Genomic DNA, 23661 nt, shown 5'->3' with positions numbered 1-23661 from the left:
AACGCATGAGACTCATACCAAGGATTTACTTAATGTGATTGTGACTAGCAACCTCCACTACTTGTGAATATAAGTGAATAACTATTATGTGAAACCCCCTTATATTCTAGCATCAAATTCATGCATGCAAATTAAGTGTCGACCCCCAACCCACATACATAAACAAGTTTTAATAACTTAGATAAGCAAATCACATTCAAGCCTTAAGAAACAATAACTGGATGGAATCAATTCATATAAAACATATAATCATGGCTTCGAATTCACCTCTAACTAAAAAGAAATTAGTTCCACATGTTCGCAAAACAAAGATAATTAAACTTAAACATTAAAAACAAAGATAGAATAAACCTAGAAACACTCCAGGTGGCTCCTCCTTCCTTCCTTGCTGCCAACAATGGGGATTTGTGTGAATTTAGGCTCTTGAGGTGTGGTGGATGGTGTGGTGTGAATTTGTGGTAGAGGGTGGTGGTTTTTGAGTGTTGTGGCATCATGTATTTATAGGATGAAGGGGAGGCACGAATTTGGGCTGAAAAGGAGAGTAATTAGGACTCCAAATCACCAAAGAACAAGGATACTTTCAATTAGATTCCAAGGAGGACAAGGAATGGTCCTTGTGGCAGATTCTAGAACTTCTAGAAGGGTTACATGTGGCATAAACTTAATGCACGAAAATAGGGCTTCTAGAACTTGATATTTAGGTGATTTAATGTGAAAAGGAGTCCTCTTTGAAGTTGGAATTAAGTTAGGAAAAGATTAGGATAGAATAAGATAAGATAAGGTTGGATAAGGTTTGGATAAGATAAGGAAATTTGGATAAGGTTCCTTATTTCTTGCTCTTTCCTTATCTTCTTTGCATTTGGACTTCTTTCTCCAGATTTTTAGCCTTTCCTAGCCCTTCTTGACTTCAATTTCGTCCATCCTCTTTGCTCCATGGTTATGCTATCCAATCCATGCCCAAAACTGCTCCATTTAGCTTCAAAATGCCATTTCTTGCTCCTTTTGCCATTAGGACCTAAAAACATACGAAAATAGCTTAAAAGACTAAAATAAATAGTAATTAACTCAATAAATGAAAGGAAACAACATAACTAAGTAGCATAAATATGCTTCTATCACCTGAATCCACGATCCAATCATTCTGGTAGTCAATCGACTCTAGACTTGTTGCTGTGAGAGCTGACTTTTGCTTCTCCATATCAACGAATGCTTCAGCGTCCCATTCTTCCTCTAGGGCTAGAAACGCAACGACGTCCCAATCATCTTCACTTTTCTTCTCTAAGTTGGCGACGTTACTTTTTGCAGGCCTTTTGAACCAGCAATCCTCCCTTATTTCCACAATTGTAGCATTTTCCCTCAAATCTTTTATTATTCTAGAACTGACCACGGTTGCCGTGATATTTCGAAGCTCCCCCTGGTCGAGAACTCCCTCCTCCTTGATAACCTTTTTCCTTGTCACCATTTCTTTTAGATCCACCACCACCACACTGCTTAAAGCTACCTTTACTTTTAGTGTAGAGCGCTTCCTCCTCACCTTTTGACGAGACCCCTCCCATTTGCTTTGCCAAAGCTTCTTGATCAGCAAGCAAATTCTCAAACTCAACAAGTGGTGGTTAGGTCGGCCATCATTGTACAGTGGCAACGAAGCCTCGATATTCGGATCTCAATCTATGGATAATTATTCTTTTTATCCTGGATTCTACAATGGCAGCACTAGGATCTAATTCAGAAGTTTCATGACAAATAGACTTTACCTTGTGGAAATATTCAGCAATTATCATGTCTCGTTGGGCCACCGATAACAACTTGTTCTCGAGAAGCTACAGTCTTGTATCGTTCCTCTTTGAAAAGAGTGTGGCGAAGGTGTCCCATGCTTCTTTTGGTATCTTGGCCTTCCGTATGTGCTCCAACATGTCATCTTCAACTGTGGTTTTTAAGGCAAACATGGCCTTACCTACCTGATCTTCCACTTCCTCAAAGCGCCGCTGATGTCTTCTTCTGACTGCGTAACTTCATTACCGCCGACAACATCCCAAAGATCTTGGCCTTGTAGGTAAGACTCCATACACGTTGCCCAAGTGTTGTAACTTTTGTTGTTCAACTTTTTGATTCCTCCAACAACTTGAAGGTTTCCCATCGTGTCGGCAGAGCTTCGATAAGCCGAACAAGATTAACCAATAATCTTGCGAAGTACTAAACTTCTCACGATTCTCGAAAGCTTCACGAGAGAAGGTCATTGATCGTACCACTCTAATACCAATTATTAGGGAACAACTTAGAGTGCATAACTCTTAACACAAGTGTTGGAGAGACAACACAAGTAAACAAATTACTTGTATTACACACACAAAATATTACAACATACAAACTCTCAAAGACACTTTAGAAGCAATGACACTCAATGACTTTCTAGAGACACACTCTAGATCACTCACACTACTACAAGACTATTCTTGCTTCTCACTCTTACTTGATTGCCTACTTGCTTCTTGGCTACTTGATTGTTTGGTTACACACATACATACATATTTATAGTGAGGTTTGCCAACTTACTAAGTCGGTTAAGATGGCTCAAATTCATCCTAGCAATATTCTAGGCATTTCTACAATCAGCCCACCAACATGGGCTTTGCATGACAACCTCACAATTGTACAAATAGCTAGATCTTTCTAGCTAGTGATCCACCATCATGCTTGCTAGAGCTTTCTAGCAAAATCCCATGTATAATTCATCTAGAACATCAAGACTTCATAATGGGCTGGACTTCAAGTTATGGGCTGGTGTTGTACTTTCAACATAATTTGATACCAAATTAAGTTGTTCATTACATGGTTTAGCCAAACTCCACATCTCTTTAGTGTAAAATATATTGTTGTACTAAATAAGCAAAACTTTCATATTGTCGCAGCCGCGTGGATATGTTCCTCTGGTCAATGGCAGAACCCAGCCATTGGAAGTTTTGCCCTGTCCTCACTCTTCTCAACCACTCCCCTTTGAATCTTAGACCAAGTTTGTAGTTTAATTTATTTTAGATAATAACAAAATATAATTTGTATAAAACGAAGATAATAATCATAATGTTGTAATCTTTCAAACCATTCAATGTGTGGATGACCAACCCACTACAACTCTACATGTTTGTCCACCGATCCACTTGCTACCTCATCCTTCCATATAAAATCACACACAAAAAACACAAAGCCTCACGGCTGAAAAGATAGAAAAGAAAGAAGAAGAGAGAGCCACAACGTTCATAGCATAAAGAAGAAAAAGAGAGCAGAGAATAGAGAGAGTTATCTTTGTAATCTTATTACTTCAGATTATAAATGAAAGCATCACTGCTGCTCCGAGGACGTACTTCAATTACACTGACTATAGAGGAACCTCGTAAATTTTGTGTCTTATTTATTTATTCCACTGCACACACCATCAATTTTTACAACATGTTATCAGCACGCGAAGCTCTTGTGTTAGTGGAAAGTACAACACCACAAATCATGTTCACCTTTGTTGCCTGGAACCTCACAAATAAGAAAATATTTTCATTTCATCTTAAACTCTTTGTACTACTGATTTTCTTTAAGAAAAAAAAAAAAAAAAAATATATATATATATATATATATATATATATATATGTGTGTGTGTGTGTGTTGTATGACTATATATCATCCTTTGCAGAAGCAAAATAGTAGAGACTCAAAATTCACAGAGAATCTGACAGCCATGTAAACAGCCTTGGAACTCCAACTTCTAGACCTCGGATTGAAATACTTTATTCTTCAAAGTTGTTTGTCCGCCCAGCACCTACAACATATCAAATTTTCAGAAAATTCCAACGGTGCGATCATTGCAGATGCCTGAAATACCAAACTCGTTTCCAATTTCCACAAAAAATTGGACAGGTACCTTATGAGTACCAAAACTCCATTTAGACACTCTTGACTCCAAAACTTATGGAAACCGTTTCAACTTTTTCGAAACTTACCCAAGGAGGAACACCAATTGGAACTTAGTGCTACCCATCAAATTAAGGTACTGCCCATTTTATTTTCTTCACTCCCTTATCTAACTCCCTTATCAAATTAAGCCCTCTAAGAAACTTCTTCACTCCCTTATCCAACTCATCAGAAATCTTCTCCTGCAAATTAAGGTACTGCCCATTTTATTTTCTCATTCCCTTTTTAAGAAAATTATGTGCACATAAGAGCCTAAAGTTCGGCTCTCACATTGGTGAGTTAAATAGTGCAATGTACAAAAGGTGAGAGCTTAATCCAAAGCTATCATAACTAAAATACCAAAATATCAAAACTCGAAAATCTCCACCTAACAAAACATCTAAAAACCATATTTTCAATGAGATTGAGTAGAATCATGACTGCAAGCAGATCTTGTGGGACTGCTACAAAAAATAGAAACCAGTTGATTTCCGTAAGAAAATATAATCAGTTGATTTTCAGGCATACCTGTTCCATTGCAGGCAGTGTCAATAGTGCCACCATCTTGTTTCACACCCATTTAGCTTACAGCAGTTTCGAATCCTTCAAACGCAAAATGCCTTGCAACTTGATGAGTAATACAATTCAACGACGACATTCAAATTTTATTTTTCCAAAGAAAAAAAAAAGATAAACTGGTCCACATAAATCTTTTAGCTTGAAAAACCACACCCACAAACCAACCCAATTCAAATGGTGAATTTGTTATAAATGAATCCTCGATCACATACCAGCTTAACAGCCACCTCCTCCCCACTGTGTACATTTACACCTAACACCAGAAGAGCAATTTCATTACAAAACACATTAAATTAACACAATGAATAATTTTCTAAGGAAAAAAGGATATGAAGCACTGATTACCATACCTAAATAGAGTTCTTCGAAAGACCCACTCCCAATGTTCCTCCCCAGCTTAAACTTCCCAGCAATCACATGCTCCACGATGCAACAATGTCCAACACGATTCAACCCACAGACTCAAACTGGCTTTATTTCACAGCAATTTGTGCAAAATTCTTCCTTCCCAATCAAATCCAGCTGCACGGCATGCTCAACCGGCGAAAATATGCATATCCCCTTCTGATTCGAACACTTTGAAATCTGCAACCTATAAGTATAACACATTATTACGAAAGCAGAGGAATTTCCAATTACTTATGATACAAATACATTAACTAACAAAAATCCTAATTCCCTCTTTCACTCACTTTCTTTAACTAAAATTTAATTACGTTGTTGATGCTTCTTTCAATTTTCTTTCATTTTCTGAGCAACCAAACAGGGGATAACACAAATTGCAAGGTAAGAAAGAAAGATGGAAACCTGGAGGGCTTGGGAGAAGCGTTTCCACTTTCAGAGGTCGTGAATGATGTGCTGAAGCTTGCTGACTCGGACTTTGTTGCCATTGGAGTTGGGGGAGAAGAACCAGAGAAATGAATATAAAGGGGGGCTTTTGGAGGAATGGGGAGAAGAAGAGAAGCATCTGAGACAGAGAAGCGAGCTTCCCTCGTGTCTTTCTTGGTACAGATATTGTGCTTAATTAGCATCACACGTCATGATATTAAAGTTCTAATCATGTTAGACCTATGCCATGTGGCATATGCATTCAACTCAAGATCTTAACATTACAGGCCAAATTAATTGATATTATCAAGAAGTTGAGACTTAACAAAGTAGTAAGGCAGCAGTTGCAAAATTCACAGTCAAAAGCTTTCACTTTGTTTTGATCTGCAAAATACCAAAAAGACATTCACGATCGAGGAAAGAAAACACATTTCATTAAAGAATGCACTTCAATCATTATCAAATTGTCAACCGAGTGAAACGTATAAAACTATACACATTTACATAGCCAAACTGTAAACTTTTTATCAACAAAAAAAGACAGCAATTTACCTAACAATAAACATAAAATTACATATTCAAATTGATTCGACAGTTTTTAAAGATTGAAAAACTGAACCAACAAACATTTGTTTGAATATCAAACTCATTGTCATCTGAATTCACTTGTATACATAAGCTACCAACGCAATTACTCTGCTACCACATGTGCTAAGCTATTAATAGCAGAGAAAAAAAAATTTACAGAACAAACTCGCAACCAAAATGAGTTAAGATCTGAAATAAGAGCCTAACGATCAAACCATCCGATAAGAAACGATGAATTAAAGCAATTTTCTATCAAACAACTAAAGGCCTTGGAAGATGGCCTTACTTGGGGAAGTAGGGGGCGAGCAACCTATAGGAACTAAGACATTACTGGTTTTTCTTTTGCATGTAGTTCCAAAGGAACAGACTCGATAGAATCTTATACAACAGTCCTACAAATTATATTGTGGGACATCTAATATATCAACCATTTTTGACTTTCTAGCTGCCTTATTACATGAGCCAGCAAGCCAGCCTATTCCCCATGTCTTTACATGGATCATCCCAGAAGCATGTTCTTTTATTCACCTGCCCTCAATATATTACAAACTCTTCCATCTTTTTACATGACACTCTCCTGCCTCACTCTTATACTTGCATATGTCATACACAATATGTGCATGCTCACAGCCAACAAAAAAAAGAAAGCGTCATGACAGTATGAACTAAAGAAAAATATAATAATAAGTGATAAAATTAGGCAAATTGAATGTTGTATGGACAATTGTAAAAATCTTTTGCTGAAATAGGAAAATCAACACTACCAACATGAATTTTGACACGAAAAATATCTCATATGCCCTGCCTTAATCACAATTAAGGGAACATTAAGCATCTTAATTAGTTTACAAAATTAATAGCAAAAATCACATTTCAGCAGCAATTAATAGCAGGAATCAAAGTTTAGTGGCAGGGACCAAAAGAATCCCAGTAAAAATGAAACAATTCCAAAAAAATAGAAAGAACTTAAGAAAATTCACCAAAAAAAAAAATACTGGAGAAACAATTTCAAACAAATCTTTAAAAAGCAACTGCACCCGTTGCTCACTGTCTCTCTCCCCAATTCCCACTTTTCCCTACATCTATATCTTTCTATCAGCTTGCAATCATGTAAACTTGTACCATGGAAAATGTGAGACAATGAATCAAAGAAAAACATTTGGAAAGCGTTAGCACTTCAATAATTCAAGGAACTTTGCTAAAATTCCGTGATACAGTCATTAATCTGCCGATGCACCAAGAATGTTGAATACTTATAATTCTCTAATGTGATGTCTGGATGAGGGATTTTAAAGTACAGAGGGATTTTAGATTCGGTTGTTAAAAATGTACAACAAAAACATTAGACTAAATCTATGAAGCTACTATTAGAACACCACTAAAAAACACTAAACAAAGGTGTCTTGTACTGAAAGCTCTTTCAAATGTACTGGATCTAGTCCTTTCAAGCCTCTATCTAAATTTTCTAGTGTATTCCAAAAATATTTTAGCATAAATTATATAGCACTTCAAAATTTAAATTCCCTGGTCCAAACACACCATAGAGAACCAAAGATAAAGTCACGGACAAATTAGTATTGACATTAAAGAGCATTCAACTATTCATAAGATAAGTTTATGCAAACAATCAAATGCAAATAATTTTTTTGGGGTGATTAATTGTGGCAAAGAGATCATGTATAGATGGCAGAAAATGACACAGAAATAGGAATCCCAACCCAAATATCATCACAGAAGCAAAACCTCCCCTGTTTCAACTGTTAAACGAAGATCACAAAAGAACATGGAAGGGACCTAAGCTTGTCTTTCCATGGGCATCGCCACGACCCTCTAATGAACTCGAATAAGTCACGTCATGCAACATGTATTCAGTCCATAGCCCATACAACAAAATTCCACATAAAATTAGTTCCCAAGGGGGCATACACAAATCTACCAATAAAATCAAACTCATATCTAATGTTTATGCTGGTGTGATTGGGAAACTACTGATATAGGGTGAACCTGGTGTAGGTTCAAAACAAACAACAACCATGTTTGAAAAATGGGAGTAAACTATTAACTTCTGACCTATTATCTTTTTCCATTGCTATGTGCAGTTAAACATCTGCAAGAACGTTTTTCGTTGGTGGAACCTGTTTTCGAAGAGAATGGAAGTTCTTCCAAAGTCAGATTCTAGTTTTTAATCCTGTAATGATTTCAATCACTAGGCAAAGCTGATTTTCTAATACGTGATGGATTTGTTATTTCTCTCCTGAGTCATGTTTTCTAATTATTTTCTTCTAAAGTTTTGGCTGATCATCAAAGTTGCAACGACATTCAACCTTTGGGACTTATGTAAACTTGGGGCCAAAAAAAAAAAAAAAAAAATTCAATATACCATGGCTTGTCATTTTTCAACCTATCCAATTCAAAGTAGCAAATCTCTAATTCAACATATCCAATTCATATCAGCACATATCCAAATTCCAATTCAATAAACCACATATCCAAATCAATGCAAACTAAATACCTAATATTCAATCACATATCCAATTCAAACAACATGGCTAATATTCAAGAACATGTCTAATCTTTAAGCACATTTACAAAACAAATTTAGAACACCATAAAATCCTCCTAGTAGCAGAACATAAACATCAAAATCCAATAGAAAGACAAAGCAACATACCAGTTCTCTATCTTGTATGCTATTTTCAATGGATCTTCCTAACTCGTCCCAAAAAACCATGCATATAGTTCACTTGCAAGCATCATCCCACAACCAAAAATTAGACAAAACCAAGGAATACATAAGTCCATCTCCAACCCTGGCCTAAAACCTAAAAATATTTAGCCCATAAAATTTAGGTTTTAGCCCAGAAACAGCTTTTCTGCTCCAACCTTTTTAGCCTAAAATTTTTGCATGGGATTATTAAAGAATGAACTTAGGCTAATTTTTTTCTTAAATTAACTTTTTAAAAAAAAATTATGTAGACTATCGTAATTTAATTTTACGAACATTTTAATCTAAAAATATTTAAATTCTGATAAATATTGAAAAATCACTAAATCGACACATGAAATTCATCAAACTTTCAACTTTCACCAACCGTTCAACTTTCACCAAACATTCAACTTTCAACAAAGTTTCAATTTTCACCAACTGTTCAACTTTCATCCTCTATATAAACACAGGTCCAATATCAGTTGATCACATAATATTTCAACCTTCAATCATCCTCTATATTCACCAATCTTTCAACTTTCAAAGTGTTTTTGTTTCCTAAAAATCCTCAATATCTCACCAATAGGTGATAGAATAAGGCGTAGCAGGGTAATGCAGATGGCACAATACCAAGCAAGGCTTGGCATTGAGGATGCTGAAATGATCAACGTTGAAGCTGAACTTGCAAACTCACTTATGCAATATGAGCACCATGCCGAATCTAGCCATCGTGGTTCTGTCACAGGGCATTCATTTGTGCAGCGTGATAGAGAAGAGTGTCATGACCGAATGATGAAAAGATTATTTCATCGAGCGTCCAAGATTTCCTGCTCATGATTTTCGGAGGCGGTTTCGAATGAGGGGAGAGCTTTTTGAAAGCATATTGAACGCAGTTGTCAATCATGACCACTACTTTGCAAGGAAGATAGATGTCATCGGCTGACAAAGTCTTATCACCTCATCAGAAGCTCACTTCTGCATTTCGGATGCTAACTAATGTGTGCTCTGTAGATTCAACTGACGAGTATTGCCGACTTGCGGATTATTGCTATTGAGAACCTGGAGCCACATACCTTCGCAAGCTAGATCATGAAAACTTGAAGAGGCTTCTACGCAAGCAGGTAAAAGAGGCTTCCCTAGCATGATAGGAAGTCTCGATTGTATGCATTGGGAGTGGAGGAATTGTCCTACTGCTTAGGCTGGCCAATTCAAAGGCCGTCATAACAAGCCAACTATTGTGCTTGAGGCTGTGGCATCTTACGACACATGGATTTGGCATGCATTCTTCAGCGCTCCTGAATCAAACAACAATATCAACGTTCTTTGGTTTTTACCTTTGTTCGATGATATTGTCAATGGATGGGCACCAGAATTTTGGTACAAGGTAAATGGTAATAGGTATGAGCTAGGTTACTACCTAAATGATGGTATTTATCCTTGTTGGTCTACCTTTGTCAAAAGTTTTTCTCATCCCGATAGTGCAAAGAAGAAATTATTTTCACAGAGGCAAGAGTCTTACAAGAAGGATGTGGAAAGAGCGTTCGGGATCCTACAAGCTTGATGGGCCATTGTTAGAGGGCCTGCACGAGTTTGGCATATCGAAGACCTCCATTCAATCATGATGACGTGCATAATTTTGCACAAAATGATTGTAGAAGATGAGTACATCGAAATTGAAGAAAATTCAAACGAAGATGTGGATGATGACCAACCAACACATGCGAAAGCTATTGCAAGAAATGTTGAATATCTCGCTGAAACCACATATGAGACCCAACAGGATAGGGTCACAATGAGTGAGTATATGAGACGTTTAAATATAATTCAAGCTCCTCAAGGTCATGACACACTTCGCAAGGATTTGGTTAAGCATGTATGGCGCCGAGAATGTGAACGTTGATGATGTTGGTTGAGCGTTTATGTAATAATTTTAAGTGTACTATGTTGGTATTTTCTAGTAATAAATTTAAGTGTCTTCTTGTGCAAAGTATTTTGTGTAGTACATTCGATAAATTATTGAATAGAGCTTGAATTATTGAAGGCTTCTATTCTACATCAAAGTGTGGAATAATAATACAATAATTATTGAAGGCATCTAGATTAATAGAAACAATAATTAATACACATGACAATTAATACAGTACATAAACTTAATACAAACGACAATTAATAAACCACATAAACTTAATACAATCGAAAATTCATAAACGACATAAACTTAATAATGATATCCACCATCTTGATTTGGTGATTGACTTCATGGTGGACTTAGGGTATAGCCTTGAAATGAATTATCTTCTTGAAATATACTCATTCTGCCATCCTTTTGCAAAATTTCCCTTTGCTTACCATGTAAGTACTTCTTCCTCTCTGGAGTGTATTTGTTGAGGTCCTCCATCATCAAATTTATTTCGAACCTCTCTTGCTCCTTATCCCCTTCTTCTTTCATTTGCAAATGCATTCGGACAGCTTCTTCTTGGCGAGCGTTATGGGTTTCGCTCAATTTTGCAATTCCGAAAGCAATGGGTCCACTCATCAGATCTTGCGACTTCCATTTTCTCTTTGCTTCCTTTTGGTTATCTCTTCATGGGGGCCTTGTAAAAGAAGAAGTTGGGGTCATTTGTTTGACACCTTCATTGACACCTTCATTCGCACCTTTATTGAAATCATTTGGGGGCGGGACTTCACTACGAAATAATCTTCCCCATTGTTGGTCCGCATCAGTTCCCCACCTTGAACAATCATTGAGGACGTTCCAAGCATGATGCAACTTAAAAGCTTGATTGTTTTGGTGTAGTTCTTGTCTTGTAAATTGCCATTGCTTTGTCACCCTATGCATCAAATACGTAAAAACAATTAGTTGAAAAATACTATTATGTACATGACAAATAAAATATCAACAAAGAAACTCACAATTTCTGAGAAGCTCCTTCCACTAGGCATGTCAACGGTGGCTTTCTCCAAGCTTCCCTTCCACAAAGTGCATGCTTTGTTGATAATCTTCCACCGATCATAAACACCACCAGCTTCCCTTCGACTGGCATTGGAGTTTTCATGGAACTTATCAACGATTTTACCTCACAAAACCTTTCTATTTTGATTCGTGCCAATGGCACCATCTTCGCTAATAGAAATCCATGCCAAACATAAAGCAATATCTTCATCAAAGGTCCAATTACGACCTCTAACATGCTCTTTTGCCATCTTGAAAAATTTGAAGATAAGAAGAAATGGTAGAAAGAAAAATTGGAAGAATTGTAGGAGAAAAGTGAGTTTTGTGTGGATGTTTGAACAAATACATAGGTATTTATAGAGTTTTAGGGTGAATTTTGAATTAAATAATTTTTTTAAAATTATTTTAGCCGTTGAATTTAAATTTGGACCATTAGATCTTTTTTTTTACCGTTCAATTTGATTATGTTCGATCTAAGCCGTTGGATTCAATAAATATATAAATATAAAACTAAAAAAAAAAATTGAACGTGGACCGTTGGATTAAAAAAAGTAGTCGTTGCGCTACCGACACCCACTGACAGTCGGGGGACACGCCCACGTGGGTGGGGTCTTCCTCAGCTTCAGTCTGGCGCATTAGGCATGCCAACTGTGGCGTCTGGGCTTCACAGCCCGTGTTTCACTCACACCTAGTGGGGCTCATTCCAATTTGTGGCCTAAACTTGGGCCAGTATTTGGCCTCGGGATGAGGTTTATGTTTTAGGTTTTGTTTAGGCCATGGTTGGGTTGGGTTTTGGGGGGGGGGGGGAAAGGGGAATTATAGGTTTTATCCCCAGGTTGGGATGAGAACAAACACTATAAAATTTTGAAGAAGCACAAAAATGAGCACAGTGAAACCCAAAATTCGAATGATGGTTCTAACAAAGCAAACAGAAAACAAAACAATAAACAATTATTTTCAAACAGTGCATAACCTATTGAATCAGAGGGAAAAACTAAAAACCCATACGCTGCCATACACCCCTCTGTTACGCTCTCCTCATTGACCATGTGCACTAACCCATTAATTAACCCCAAAAAATGCCTACAACCATGCTTTCTCCTCTCTTTGTCTATCTCTATCTCCCTATCCATCTTTCTCTATAAAATTAGAAATCCCCCAAAACCAGACCTAACATACTAAACAATTAGAAAACCTAAGGCACCATTAAAGAATGCAATTTAAAAAAGAAACTTATCTTTGGATTTGAGGCATGTAGTGCAAGATTTGGCACACCCCACTCTCAGTAGGGTTTGTTGATGACCCCTACCCCGTCTCCCTAAAATATTGACGACCCATATGGTCTTCTCTGACCATACCGACCCTCCCATCTGCAGCAACAATACCGAGATCCCTACCCCTCTCCATCTCTGTCTCTGTCTCTGTCTGTCTGTCTGTCTCTTTCTCGTAATAGACCATCCGCACCATTGGATTATAATCTTTGATAGGCAAAAATGTAATTAAATAATTGGGCTTCATTGAGGGTCAGGCTTCCCAGCTAAAACCAACACATTTGGGCCTGGCTGAAGGCCGAGCTGCTGACCCAAAACCAACACAAAGACCAATGGCATCGTTGTAATTAATCTGAAATTTGGGTTGAAACACTGTTCATTTGAATAGTGCCAATTTCAAACCTTTCTTTAAACTAAAGTAATAGTGGGCTTACTTACCTCACACGTAATACAGAACCTATAAGAATAGGATCTTATAGATCACATAGGAATCCTAAATACAATTGACTATGAATTTACACTATCACATACCTAATTAAATAATAACTACAAATATATCCAAAGGGAACCTTGAATTAGTTGTGGAGCCCACTCCACATCAAACTTCAACTATCCGAACTGTCTATTTTTTAAGTTACACTTTATAGATCATCCTTGTAAAAATATTAGCCAAATCGGAAATGTTTGAGGTATCTAATTGGGTTCAAAGAAATTGACGAACACTATGTTCTACGGAACATTGAAATTTCATCGTGACAATCAAATGAGTAAATGTGTTTGAATTGAATTGATATTTTTGTAAAGATGATCTATGAATGAAGACTTAAAAAAATAAATGGTTCGGATCATTGAAGCTCGATGTATAATGGGCTCTACAATCAGTCCCCATTTTTAGAAGAAAAAAAATAAAAATTGGGGATCCCTTTCCATAAGGTTCTTATATATATATATATATATATATTAACTCTTTTCCAAATAATCTACCATAGGTGGGGAGCGTATGTCTACTCCTTGTCATTGCTTTGGTAGAGAATGGACGGGAATGCTACTAAGTATGCATTTGTTGCGTCGAATTATCCCTGATTGGATTAGCTTCAAGACTAAGCTGCACTAGATTAAAATAGATTACGTTGGACTGACTTAGTGAAGAGTTTGGTGTAGTGTTGGACTAAGAAGTACGATAATGTCAAAAAAATAAATAAATAAATAAAAAGAACCCATGATATATAACAAAATTTTCTGCAGAATTTTCTAATGCAAAGAAATTGAACCCCAAAATTAAAATGTTCAGCTAGCTACCAAATTCCACAACTTTTGAACCACGAGATGGCGGCTAGTGGTAAAGAACGGATTGCAAGGTTTCCTTCAAATTAAAAACTGGAGGTCTTGGGTTCGAAACTCGCTGCTGGTGTGAAAGCTAGACTTGTGGCAAGCATGAGGCTGAAATGCCTCTGTGAGTATTTCAGGCACTTGAAAAGGGAAGTAGTGGATAACCATGATTTGCCATCAGTTGTCCCTTTAATAAAATAAAATAAAATAAAATAAAAATCCACAACTTTTGAACCTATAATACACAATAAACACAATTTCAAATTGATGGGGTACACAACAATAAACACAATTTCAAATTGATGGGGTACACAATCAGTAGTCACAAAGAATCGCATATGAATTACGAAACCAGATCATTTTGCAATAAAAAGATCAGTGATCAGGCAATTAAACACAACCCACCAACACAAATCAACCAAATTGCAACTATCAAATCTTCAATTTCACATGCCCCAAAATTGAAAATCAACATTTCTATTCAAATCGATCTCGAAAATCCGAGCAAATTACGCAATCAACCTGCCGAATTCGCATTCCGTTTATTTCAATTTTGATTGTACGTACCTTGATTGTGATGTCGGCATGTTAGCACTCTACACATTTGTGAGCATGGATGTGAATTTGTCACTTGCTGCCACATGAGTTTCTTTAATTTTTAAGGATTTTTCTTAAATTTTAATCAGAAAATTGAAATTCATTTAATTAAAATGTCAGAAAAATTTACTAAAACCTTGTTGTCACGTTGATGATAAATTAAAGTTTCTGTCTTATTGAGACTTGTAAAAATCCTTATTCCTTGTGGGAACTAGCAGTGTGCTATATTATGTGAATCTTTGTGCTGTTTGTTCTTTATATCTGCATATTTGAAGTTATTCATCACTAATTCGCAAAAGGGGCGAGACAGCGTTTTAATCCGACTGCACCTGCAATTTCAACTCGCAAAAACTTGGATTGGAAGGTTTCAACCGTGGCGACGAAACCTCAAATGTCCCCAGTCAAATTTCAAATAATTAAAATAATTATTTGTCACACCAGACCCATGTTGTCTTAGTCAGAAGTCACACCAGACCCATTGCAGTCAAATTTCAAATAATTAAAATAATCAGAAACTCACGAGAATATTCCTCCCATTGGCTTTTAATAAGCCTGCAGTTGACGATCACATTGTTCATTTTACTTTTGCCATGGTTTCCTCAAGAGTAATCAGATTATTGTTCCTTTGTACACAAATTTTGTTACTCATCATCAACGTTAATTTCACAGATGCCCAGCTTGAACCCCCTGGAAATTCAGTATTCCAGTGTTCTAACGGCGAAGGTAACTACACCACTGGCAGCACCTATCAAACAAACCTCAAAAGCCTCCTCTCCACCTTATTCCATGCCAACAACAACAACGGCTACGGCTTTTACAATTCCTCCCTTGGCGTAAACAACGACAGAGTTTATGCAATCGGGCTCTGTCGAGGAGATATTACAAAGGAAACTTGCGGTACCTGCCTTTCTGACACTGCGAAAGGTCTCACGAATAATTGTCCTAATCAGAAGGCGGCAATTGAATGGTTACCCAATTGTATGTTACGCTACTCAAACCGCCCCATTTATGGCATAATGGAAATTTATCCGGCTTACTCTACTTGGAATAGATTAAATGTATCCACGGGCTTGGATGCGTTCAATCAAGAGGTCTCTCGCTTACTTAATGGACTACGACAAGAAGCAGCAACGGGTGGTGATCTTCGTAAATTTGCAACAGGAAACGCAAGCATTCCAAGTTCTAATCTAAAAATATATGGACTTGTTCAGTGCACCCCAGAATTACCCGAGCAAAGGTGTATTGATTGCTTAAATTATGCTTTCGGAGAGTCTGAATCATGTTGTAGTGCATCAATTAGTATGAGAATTGCGACACCAAGCTGTGGCTTAAGGTACGAAAATTACACCTTTTTTGACGTTAGAACTGAGATACCATTACCAACACCACCGGCCGGTACTGCGATTCCAGGAGGTATGACGTATATCAAGTCCCATTACTCTTTGAAAAAAAAAAAATGTGGTTTAATTATTTGAGATAAAATTGGACATCTTGGCATCATTTTTCTATCCAGCGTATTCTAAGCAATATGTCTGATTACTTCTTCCGGATTGCAGCAAATTCTTTCGGATTGCAGGATCACCTAGAAATAAATTAATTTATAACTTGGTTCTCAAATTTAAATAAATTGTCATTCGTTATCCCTAGTGAAGATTTAGCCAGTTGAAAATTCAGGCCCACATATAATCCGATATGATCAGAGAAGCTATATTTATGATTTTTGCAGGAAAGAAGAGTAATACTTCTCGGACTGTCATCATTACGGTTGTCACAGTTGTTTCCGTGGTACTAATTGTATCGATCTGCGTTTATCTGAGAGTGAAGAAGATAAAGGCAAACCTTGGAGGTAAGTTTAGATCAGTTAATTTTTACTTCCCTTGAAACAGAATGACCTCATGGAACACCTGTAATTATATAAGTATTTAGACTCACACATTAACATACATGTATCCTTTTAATTAAATATGCATGCAATGGCCTTATTTAGTTTTTGGTTTCATATTGCTTCTCTCTCATGCAAAGAAGCAGATGAAATTCTTAATACAGAAGCCTTGCAGTTCGACCTTGCCTCCATAAGAACAGCTACAAATAACTTTTCTGAAGCCAATAAGCTTGGACGAGGTGGATTTGGTACTGTTTACAGGGTAATGAATCGTATCACTAAAGATGTCAGTTAAATTATTATTGTGAGAAATAAGTTAACATTCAGATGGTGGTTGAATGCAGGGTAGGCTTTTGAACCAAGAAGATATAGCGGTTAAAAGGCTTTCTAGAGATTCTGCACAAGGAGATATAGAATTTAAAAATGAGGTCACGTTAGTAGCCAAACTTCAACACCGCAATTTAGTAAGGCTTCTTGGTTTCTGCTTGGAAGGAAACGAAAGGGTTCTTATCTATGAGTTTGTCCCTAATGCAAGCCTCGATCATTTCATATTTGGTAGGGTTAAGAATTTGGATTTCTGGTTTCATTTTGGAATGTATTGAAAATTCTTCTATGTACATGCTTCCCAAAAAAAAGTACAGTGCAACAAACGTCAATAATAGCCATTACAAAATGGTCTTCCTACTTGAATGTGCAGATCCAATCAAGCGCGAACATTTGGACTGGGACAGTCGCTACAAGATCATATTAGGAATTGGGCGAGGACTCCTTTACCTTCATGAAGATTCTCGTCTTAGAATAATTCATCGTGATATGAAAGCAAGTAACATTTTGTTAGATGCAGAAATGCAACCCAAAATTGCAGATTTTGGCATGGCAAGGCTGTTTGATCTTGATCAAACACAAGGTGATACCAGTCGAATTGTAGGGACTTAGTAAGTACTAGCAGATCTTGCATGGCTTATAATCTTACAGTTCATATCATTTAACAATGCAAGTAAATTAAGAACACACAACAACATAAATTCGGCACAATCCTTATAAGTTTCAAATATAATAACACAGGCTAACCTTGCTTTTGTTCATACGCAGTGGTTACATGGCACCTGAGTATGTAATGCGCGGGCACTTTTCTGTTAAGTCTGATGTGTATAGCTTTGGTGTGTTAGTTTTGGAGATAATTACTGGACAGAAAAATAGTTCTTTCCGTCACGGTGGGAACGTGGAGGACCTTCTAAGCTATGTAAGTTACACAAAAGGCTGGGCTATACATTATCCCTGCAATTGATTAAGATTAAACTAACGAAAGAAAGGTCCTATCTGACTTTGTAATCTCTAACTATTCACAAACTTATGCAGGCATGGAAAAGTTGGAAGGAGGACACAGCTTCAAATTTAATAGATCCCTTGTTGAAGAGTGGTTCAAAACCAGAAATAATGAGATGCGTCCACGTAGGATTATTATGTGTGCAACAAAATATAGCTGATAGGCCAACCATGGCTGCAGTTATTCTCATGCTTACTACCAACTCTCTTGATCTTCCAGTACCCTCACAACCAGCATTTTTTATGGATGGTGGCATTGAATCCTCCTCTGACACGCCTTTGGGATGGAAGGATAATTCTGGTGTGACAAGGTTAAGTCTATCTAAAAGTAGCTCTGTAAAATATCTGCTGCATGGATAGCTTCGATTCCAAGTCACAACCTCACTAGTTGACGGATGCTGCAATGAAATGTTTGTTGTTTTGTAACAGTTTTGGTCCGTTCTTTTTTATGTGATTCATTGTTATACAGGTTCTGATTAATCTCAAGTGATTGGGAACAATTGGCCTTTCTTTTTTCTTTTCTTTTTCTGTTATTCTAGCGGTAGTCGACGTTAAATTAAAGCTTATTGTTAACTACACTTCTTGAAATTCAATTTTGATCTTACTTTGTGACTGTAACTCAAAAGTCATAACTCTATTGGATTAATTTCAAAATTCATTCCACTTTAACTCGTGAACTCTCTCTTAAAAGTTGCCCAATAAATCATATGTGGGATCGACCACAATAAAACTATGTTACATTGCCAATGAATTTGACTAAACATTTAGTAGCGAAGCCACAGTAGGGCAAGGAGGGGGAGGCCGCCCTTTCGTCGTCGGAAATACCATGAATGGCGAAGAATCTGCCCCTTTAAACTTGCACAGAAGGTGTTTGACAAAATACTTTTTGCCAATACTTCCACATATCCACTTAATATCGATAAAATCGATAGTTTATTGGATAATTAGGCAATTCGTCGGCCAAATTCGAGTGAGATTGTCCACAAATTTGAAACAAATTCACAGAAAATGAAGGGACTAGTGTAGAGGCTCTCAACTCTTGAGGAAGAAACTGACTTGGGGTTATTGCCTAACCAACAGGATCCTAAGGATCTATGAATCGTGTATGTTCATCGTATATCGTGCAATCAGTTTTTGTCAGTTACTGTGACATCCCACATTGCCCAGGGAAGTGGATCATGTAAGCCTTATATATATATATATATATATATATATATATATATTCTCATCTCTACCTAGCACAAGACCTTTTGGGAGCTCATTGGCTTTAGGTTCCATCAGAACTCCGAAGTTAAGCGAGTTCAGGCGAGAGCATTTCCATGATAGGTGACCCATTGGGAAGTTCTCATGTGAGTTCCTAGAAACAAAACCATGAGGGCGTGGTCAGGCCCCAAAGCGGACAATATCGTGCTACGATGGAGTCAAGCCCGGGATATGGTGAGGGCTTGGGCCGGAATATGACAATTTGGCATTAGAGTTAATCCCTGGCTGGATGTGTGTCGACGAGGACATCGGGCCCCTAAGGTGGGTGGATTGTGACATCCCACATCGCCCAAGGGAGTGGATCCTATAAGCCTTATATGTATATTCTTATCTCTACCTAGATATGACAATTTGGTATCAGAGTCAATCCCTGGTCGGATGTGTGCCGACGAGGACGTCAGGCCCCTAAGGGGGGTGGATTGTGACATCCCACATCGCCTAGGGGAGTGGATCCTATAAGCCTTATATGTATATTCCCATCTCTACCTAATTGTGACAATTTGGTATCAGAATCAATCTCTGGTCGGATGTGTGCCGACGAGGACGTCGGGCCCCTAAGGGCGGTGGATTGTGACATCCCACATCAACCAAGGGAGTGGATCCTGTAATCCTTATATGTATATTCTCATTTCTACCTAGCACTAGGCCTTTTAGGAGCTCATTGGCTTCGGGTTCCATCGGAACTTCGAAGTTAAGCGAGTTCGCGCGAGAGCAATCCCAAGATAGGTGACCTATTGCGAAGTTCTCGTGTAAATTCCCAGAAACAAAACCGTAAGGGCGTGGTCGGGGCCCAAAGCGGACAATATCGTGCTACGGTGGAGTCAAGCCCAGGATGTAGTGAGGGCTCGGGCAGGGATGTGACAGGTACTATTTGTGTTTAATTTTAAATAAATAAATTTAATATGATTTTTTATCGCACAGTGTACGATGAACGGACACGATTAGCAGATCTTCGGGATCCACGCAAATAGGATCCAGCGAGGATTCAAATTCATTGCCTAAGAGCATCTCCAAAGGAGATGTCAAATTTTGAACATAAAATTTAAATTTAACAGCCTATGTGATATTTTGACATCTTTTAAAGTTTTATTTTCCATTCGATATATCAAATTAAATTATTAAATTATTATATTATAAAATAAATGAATAAACTAATAAAAGGCATTTAATAATTACTAAATCTGGACCGGTCACCTTTTTTTTTAACAAAAGGAAATCGTTCAATTGAACAAAAGGTAACCTGTCAACAACAACATTAATTACAATAATGATTAAACGAATAAAAAATTAATAAAAAAATTAATAATTAATTTTAAAGATACTGTCAAATATGACCGTAACTCTCTTGACTATCAATCCATATCATCATCGTCACATAAGAATTGACATTGAAGAATATTAGTGTGGTCTTTTTTTTCTGTTATAACTTATATGAACATTTTGATACTCTTATTTGGAGATACTCTAATGGACTTATTGCCTAATGGGTTATTATCCAAAAGTTCTAGTTTCAAGTTTCCACCAATGGAACATTATCTTCTGTCCTGCCGATTTGAATACTATATACTATATTTTCTAATAGATGGATACCATTTTTTTTATTTTTTATTTAGTTTTATATTTCAAAAGATGAAATACTATATGCTTTTTAGTGTAATGATATGGTTTTTAGTATGTACATATTATCTAATTTTTACACAAAGGATCTTATTCCATATAAAAAACATTCTTCTCGAAATAACCACTATTGAAATTTTCATCGATATATCTGTAAACCATTTCCTTTCCGTAAGAATCGATATTTTAGTAATTTTGTAAAATTAAGTGAAATCGATATTTCTGTATAACTAATATAAAATTTTGTTAACTGATACTATAAGAAGCGGTACCATAAAAATTTTGTTTAATTGATAATTATAAAAAAAAAAAAAAAAAAAAATTTAACTGATACTATAAAAAATGGTGAAATTTTGTTTAATTGAATTTTATTTTTTCGAACATTTCGGCAATAATTTCTTTTATTGATAGTGAGTCTATTATGCGATGTTTTCATTATATGAAACTTAACCGGCACAATTGTAACTTATTTATATTAATAAACTATGAATGATATTAATATTGTCTACTATCTAAAAGGATTTGGTAGTTAAAAATCTTTGGAACTTTTTACCCTTTTAACTTTAGCCCCTCTTGGCTTCATCATTACATGCGTTAACATTTAATAATCAGGAAATATAAAGTTTACAAGAAGGGACTATTAAGTGGATTTATTTTTTGGGTTGCTGTGCTTGAGTTGTAGAGATGGAAAAAATAAAAATAAAAAAAATGATGAATCTGGTAGACCAAATCAAAACCACTTAATAGAATTAAAAGAATTCAGACAAATGTGAAGTGAATTTTGAGTTTTATAAAGTAAAATGATGACTTTTGAGTTTCACGAGGCAAATGAGATCAAAATCAAGTTTCAGGTGACAAAATGAAATGAATTTGAGTTTCAAAGAACAAACTGATAGCTTTTAAGTAACATGGAGCAAAATAAAATAAAATTTGATATCTAAAAAGGGTAGTTAAAAACAAGCCATGAATTAATCTAAGCATTAAGGAGTTTGAGATGCAATGACCTTTCCTTCTCCCAACATTGTGAAGTAAACTGAATTGACACATCAACAACATGAGAACAACATATTCTATAGCTAATGGGATTATGGGATATTTAATTCAAGAAAAATATTATTTTTCTAAGACCTAAGTACAATGACAATATAAATTTCATTTAATTTCTATATTGTCGCAGTCGCATGGTTATGTCCTTTGGTCAATGGCCTTTAGTCTTAGTTCTTTCATTTATTAATCCCTTTTCTTTCCTTTATTGTCTTCTTACTCAGTATTATAGTTTGGTAGTATTTATTTTTACTTATAAGTAAAAGATTTTAGATTTAAATTTGTAGAAGATAAATTCGATATCAAATTAGGTTACTTATTGTGTGGTTTAGCCGAACTCTTCATTCCCTTAATGTATCGTTATACTAAAAAAAAAAGAAAAAAAAACCTTTCACTGTCACAGCCACGTGGATATGTTCCTTTGTTCACCGGCAGAACCGGAACATTGGAAGTCTTGTCCTCACGCTCCTCAACCACTCCCCTTTGAATCTTAGACCAAAGTTTATAGTTTAATTTATTTTAGATAGTAATAAAATAAAATATAATTTGTTTAAAAAGAAGATAATGATCATCATCATATATTCATTAAATAATCACAGAATCAGACATAAACCATGAACGCATATGATACTGTAACACACAATGGCAAAGCCAAGTTTTTTCTGTGAGGAGGCCTTTTACAAATGTAAAAAAATAAAAAATAAAAAATAAAAAATGACAGATAATAATTACAAAGTTACTAACCCAAATCATCGTAATTACAAAGATTATTAATTTTATGTCATATAAATATAATAATAGTGGTGGGATGTAACCAGACTTGGAAGTTGGAATTTGGAATTAGAAAATAATAGGTTTGAATTTGTTGCGTTGTTGACTAATAAGAGCATGACTGTAAATGAATGAAGTATGATAATTGGAGGAGGGTTGAAAAGAAAAGGTCAGGATAGGCCTAGGCCAATCCTTGTATCTTCAACCCTCCGCCACTCTTTTCTCTCTTAATAATGGCCTATATCATCACGGTAGATAAAGGATATCAGATGATTTCATTCATCCTTTTACGTGTTCATTATATGCTTCATCGAATGTAACTCATCACGTGATCCTTAACAATCTTTTTGTCCTAATGTCTCCGTGTGCATTAATGTTTTCCAACCGAGAAGTCAAATCTGATGTGACATGACATGGATTGGTATTTCTTCCCCTTGCTGCCAAATTTGATAGCACCTTCAGATTTTTTTAATTAATTATTAAATGCTTTTTGTTAATTTTTTTATTGGTTTAAACCATTATCTTTTTGTTTCTTTTCATTCCCAATGAAAAGAAAATACATATGAATTATTATTTTATGTTTAAAATTTGACATATCGGTTGAAGATCAAAAGTTTAAAAGATGCCAAAGTGCCACGTAAGCCTTCAAATTTAAGTTTTAGGTTTAAAATTTGACATTTCCTTTGGAGATGATATAAAGGTCTCATGTTCCATAAACAACCTCAAGTATTTCCACATATAATTGTGTATATATCCCATCATAAATGTGGGAACATGATTTTCCAAGATTAGAGTAAAGCGGATCGAAATATGAATGCCTCAGAAATCAGGTCATGAACTCAGAGTTAGTTTGGTATTGCTCTGCTTAAAAAAAAAAAAAAATGTTTTTGTTGTGCTTTTAGAATAAAGTAGTTGAATATTTGGTAATTTTTTTAGCCTAATCGGATAAACAGTAGTGGAGTCTATTAGC

At 36.1% G+C, this 23661-nt stretch overlaps 1 protein-coding gene and 1 long non-coding RNA gene across 4 annotated transcripts; one reads left to right on the top strand and one right to left on the bottom strand.

Annotated features, from left to right (window-relative positions):
* Window positions 1–3815: 3815 nt before the first annotated feature.
* Window positions 3816–8301, bottom strand: LOC148695134 (uncharacterized). The gene is made up of 6 exons (XR_015965247.1): window positions 8067–8301; window positions 5323–7292; window positions 4866–5107; window positions 4728–4768; window positions 4465–4563; window positions 3816–4139 (listed from the first exon to the last, which is right to left on the bottom strand). It is a non-coding gene; the product is annotated as an uncharacterized LOC148695134 (long non-coding RNA).
* A 6967-nt stretch (window positions 8302–15268) lies between these two features.
* On the top strand, window positions 15269–18495 carry LOC137717297 (cysteine-rich receptor-like protein kinase 29). Of its 3 annotated transcripts, none has more exons than XM_088698510.1 (7): window positions 15269–16201; window positions 16515–16634; window positions 16817–16932; window positions 17015–17225; window positions 17368–17605; window positions 17763–17913; window positions 18030–18495. In XM_088698510.1, exons 1-7 carry the CDS (start codon window positions 15379–15381, stop codon window positions 18354–18356), a joined length of 1986 nt encoding a protein of 661 aa, XP_088554636.1. In that variant the 5' UTR covers window positions 15269–15378; the 3' UTR covers window positions 18357–18495. The 3 variants fall into 3 exon arrangements, with proteins under 3 accessions (XP_088554636.1, XP_088554635.1, XP_068312708.2); XM_088698509.1 differs by having other exon boundaries at window positions 15379–16201; window positions 16814–16932; XM_068456607.2 differs by having other exon boundaries at window positions 15379–16201; window positions 16811–16932.
* Window positions 18496–23661: the final 5166 nt, after the last annotated feature.

Source organism: Pyrus communis, chromosome 8 (assembly GCF_041283825.1).
Source record: "Pyrus communis isolate YQ-2024b chromosome 8, ASM4128382v1, whole genome shotgun sequence".
Classification (NCBI taxonomy): domain Eukaryota; kingdom Viridiplantae; phylum Streptophyta; class Magnoliopsida; order Rosales; family Rosaceae; genus Pyrus; species Pyrus communis.
This window is presented reverse-complemented; position numbering and strand designations above follow the sequence as displayed.

Bases quoted from the DNA above. Each gene is read 5' to 3' on its own strand.
- LOC137717297 (XM_068456607.2), top strand. From the start codon at position 15,379: ATGGTTTCCTCAAGAGTAATCAGATTATTGTTCCTTTGTACACAAATT. The intron at 16,202-16,514 runs GTATGACGTATA...TGATTTTTGCAG, and splicing joins CGGTACTGCGATTCCAGGAG to GAAAGAAGAGTAATACTTCT. The intron at 17,226-17,367 runs GTAGGGTTAAGA...TTGAATGTGCAG, and splicing joins CCTCGATCATTTCATATTTG to ATCCAATCAAGCGCGAACAT.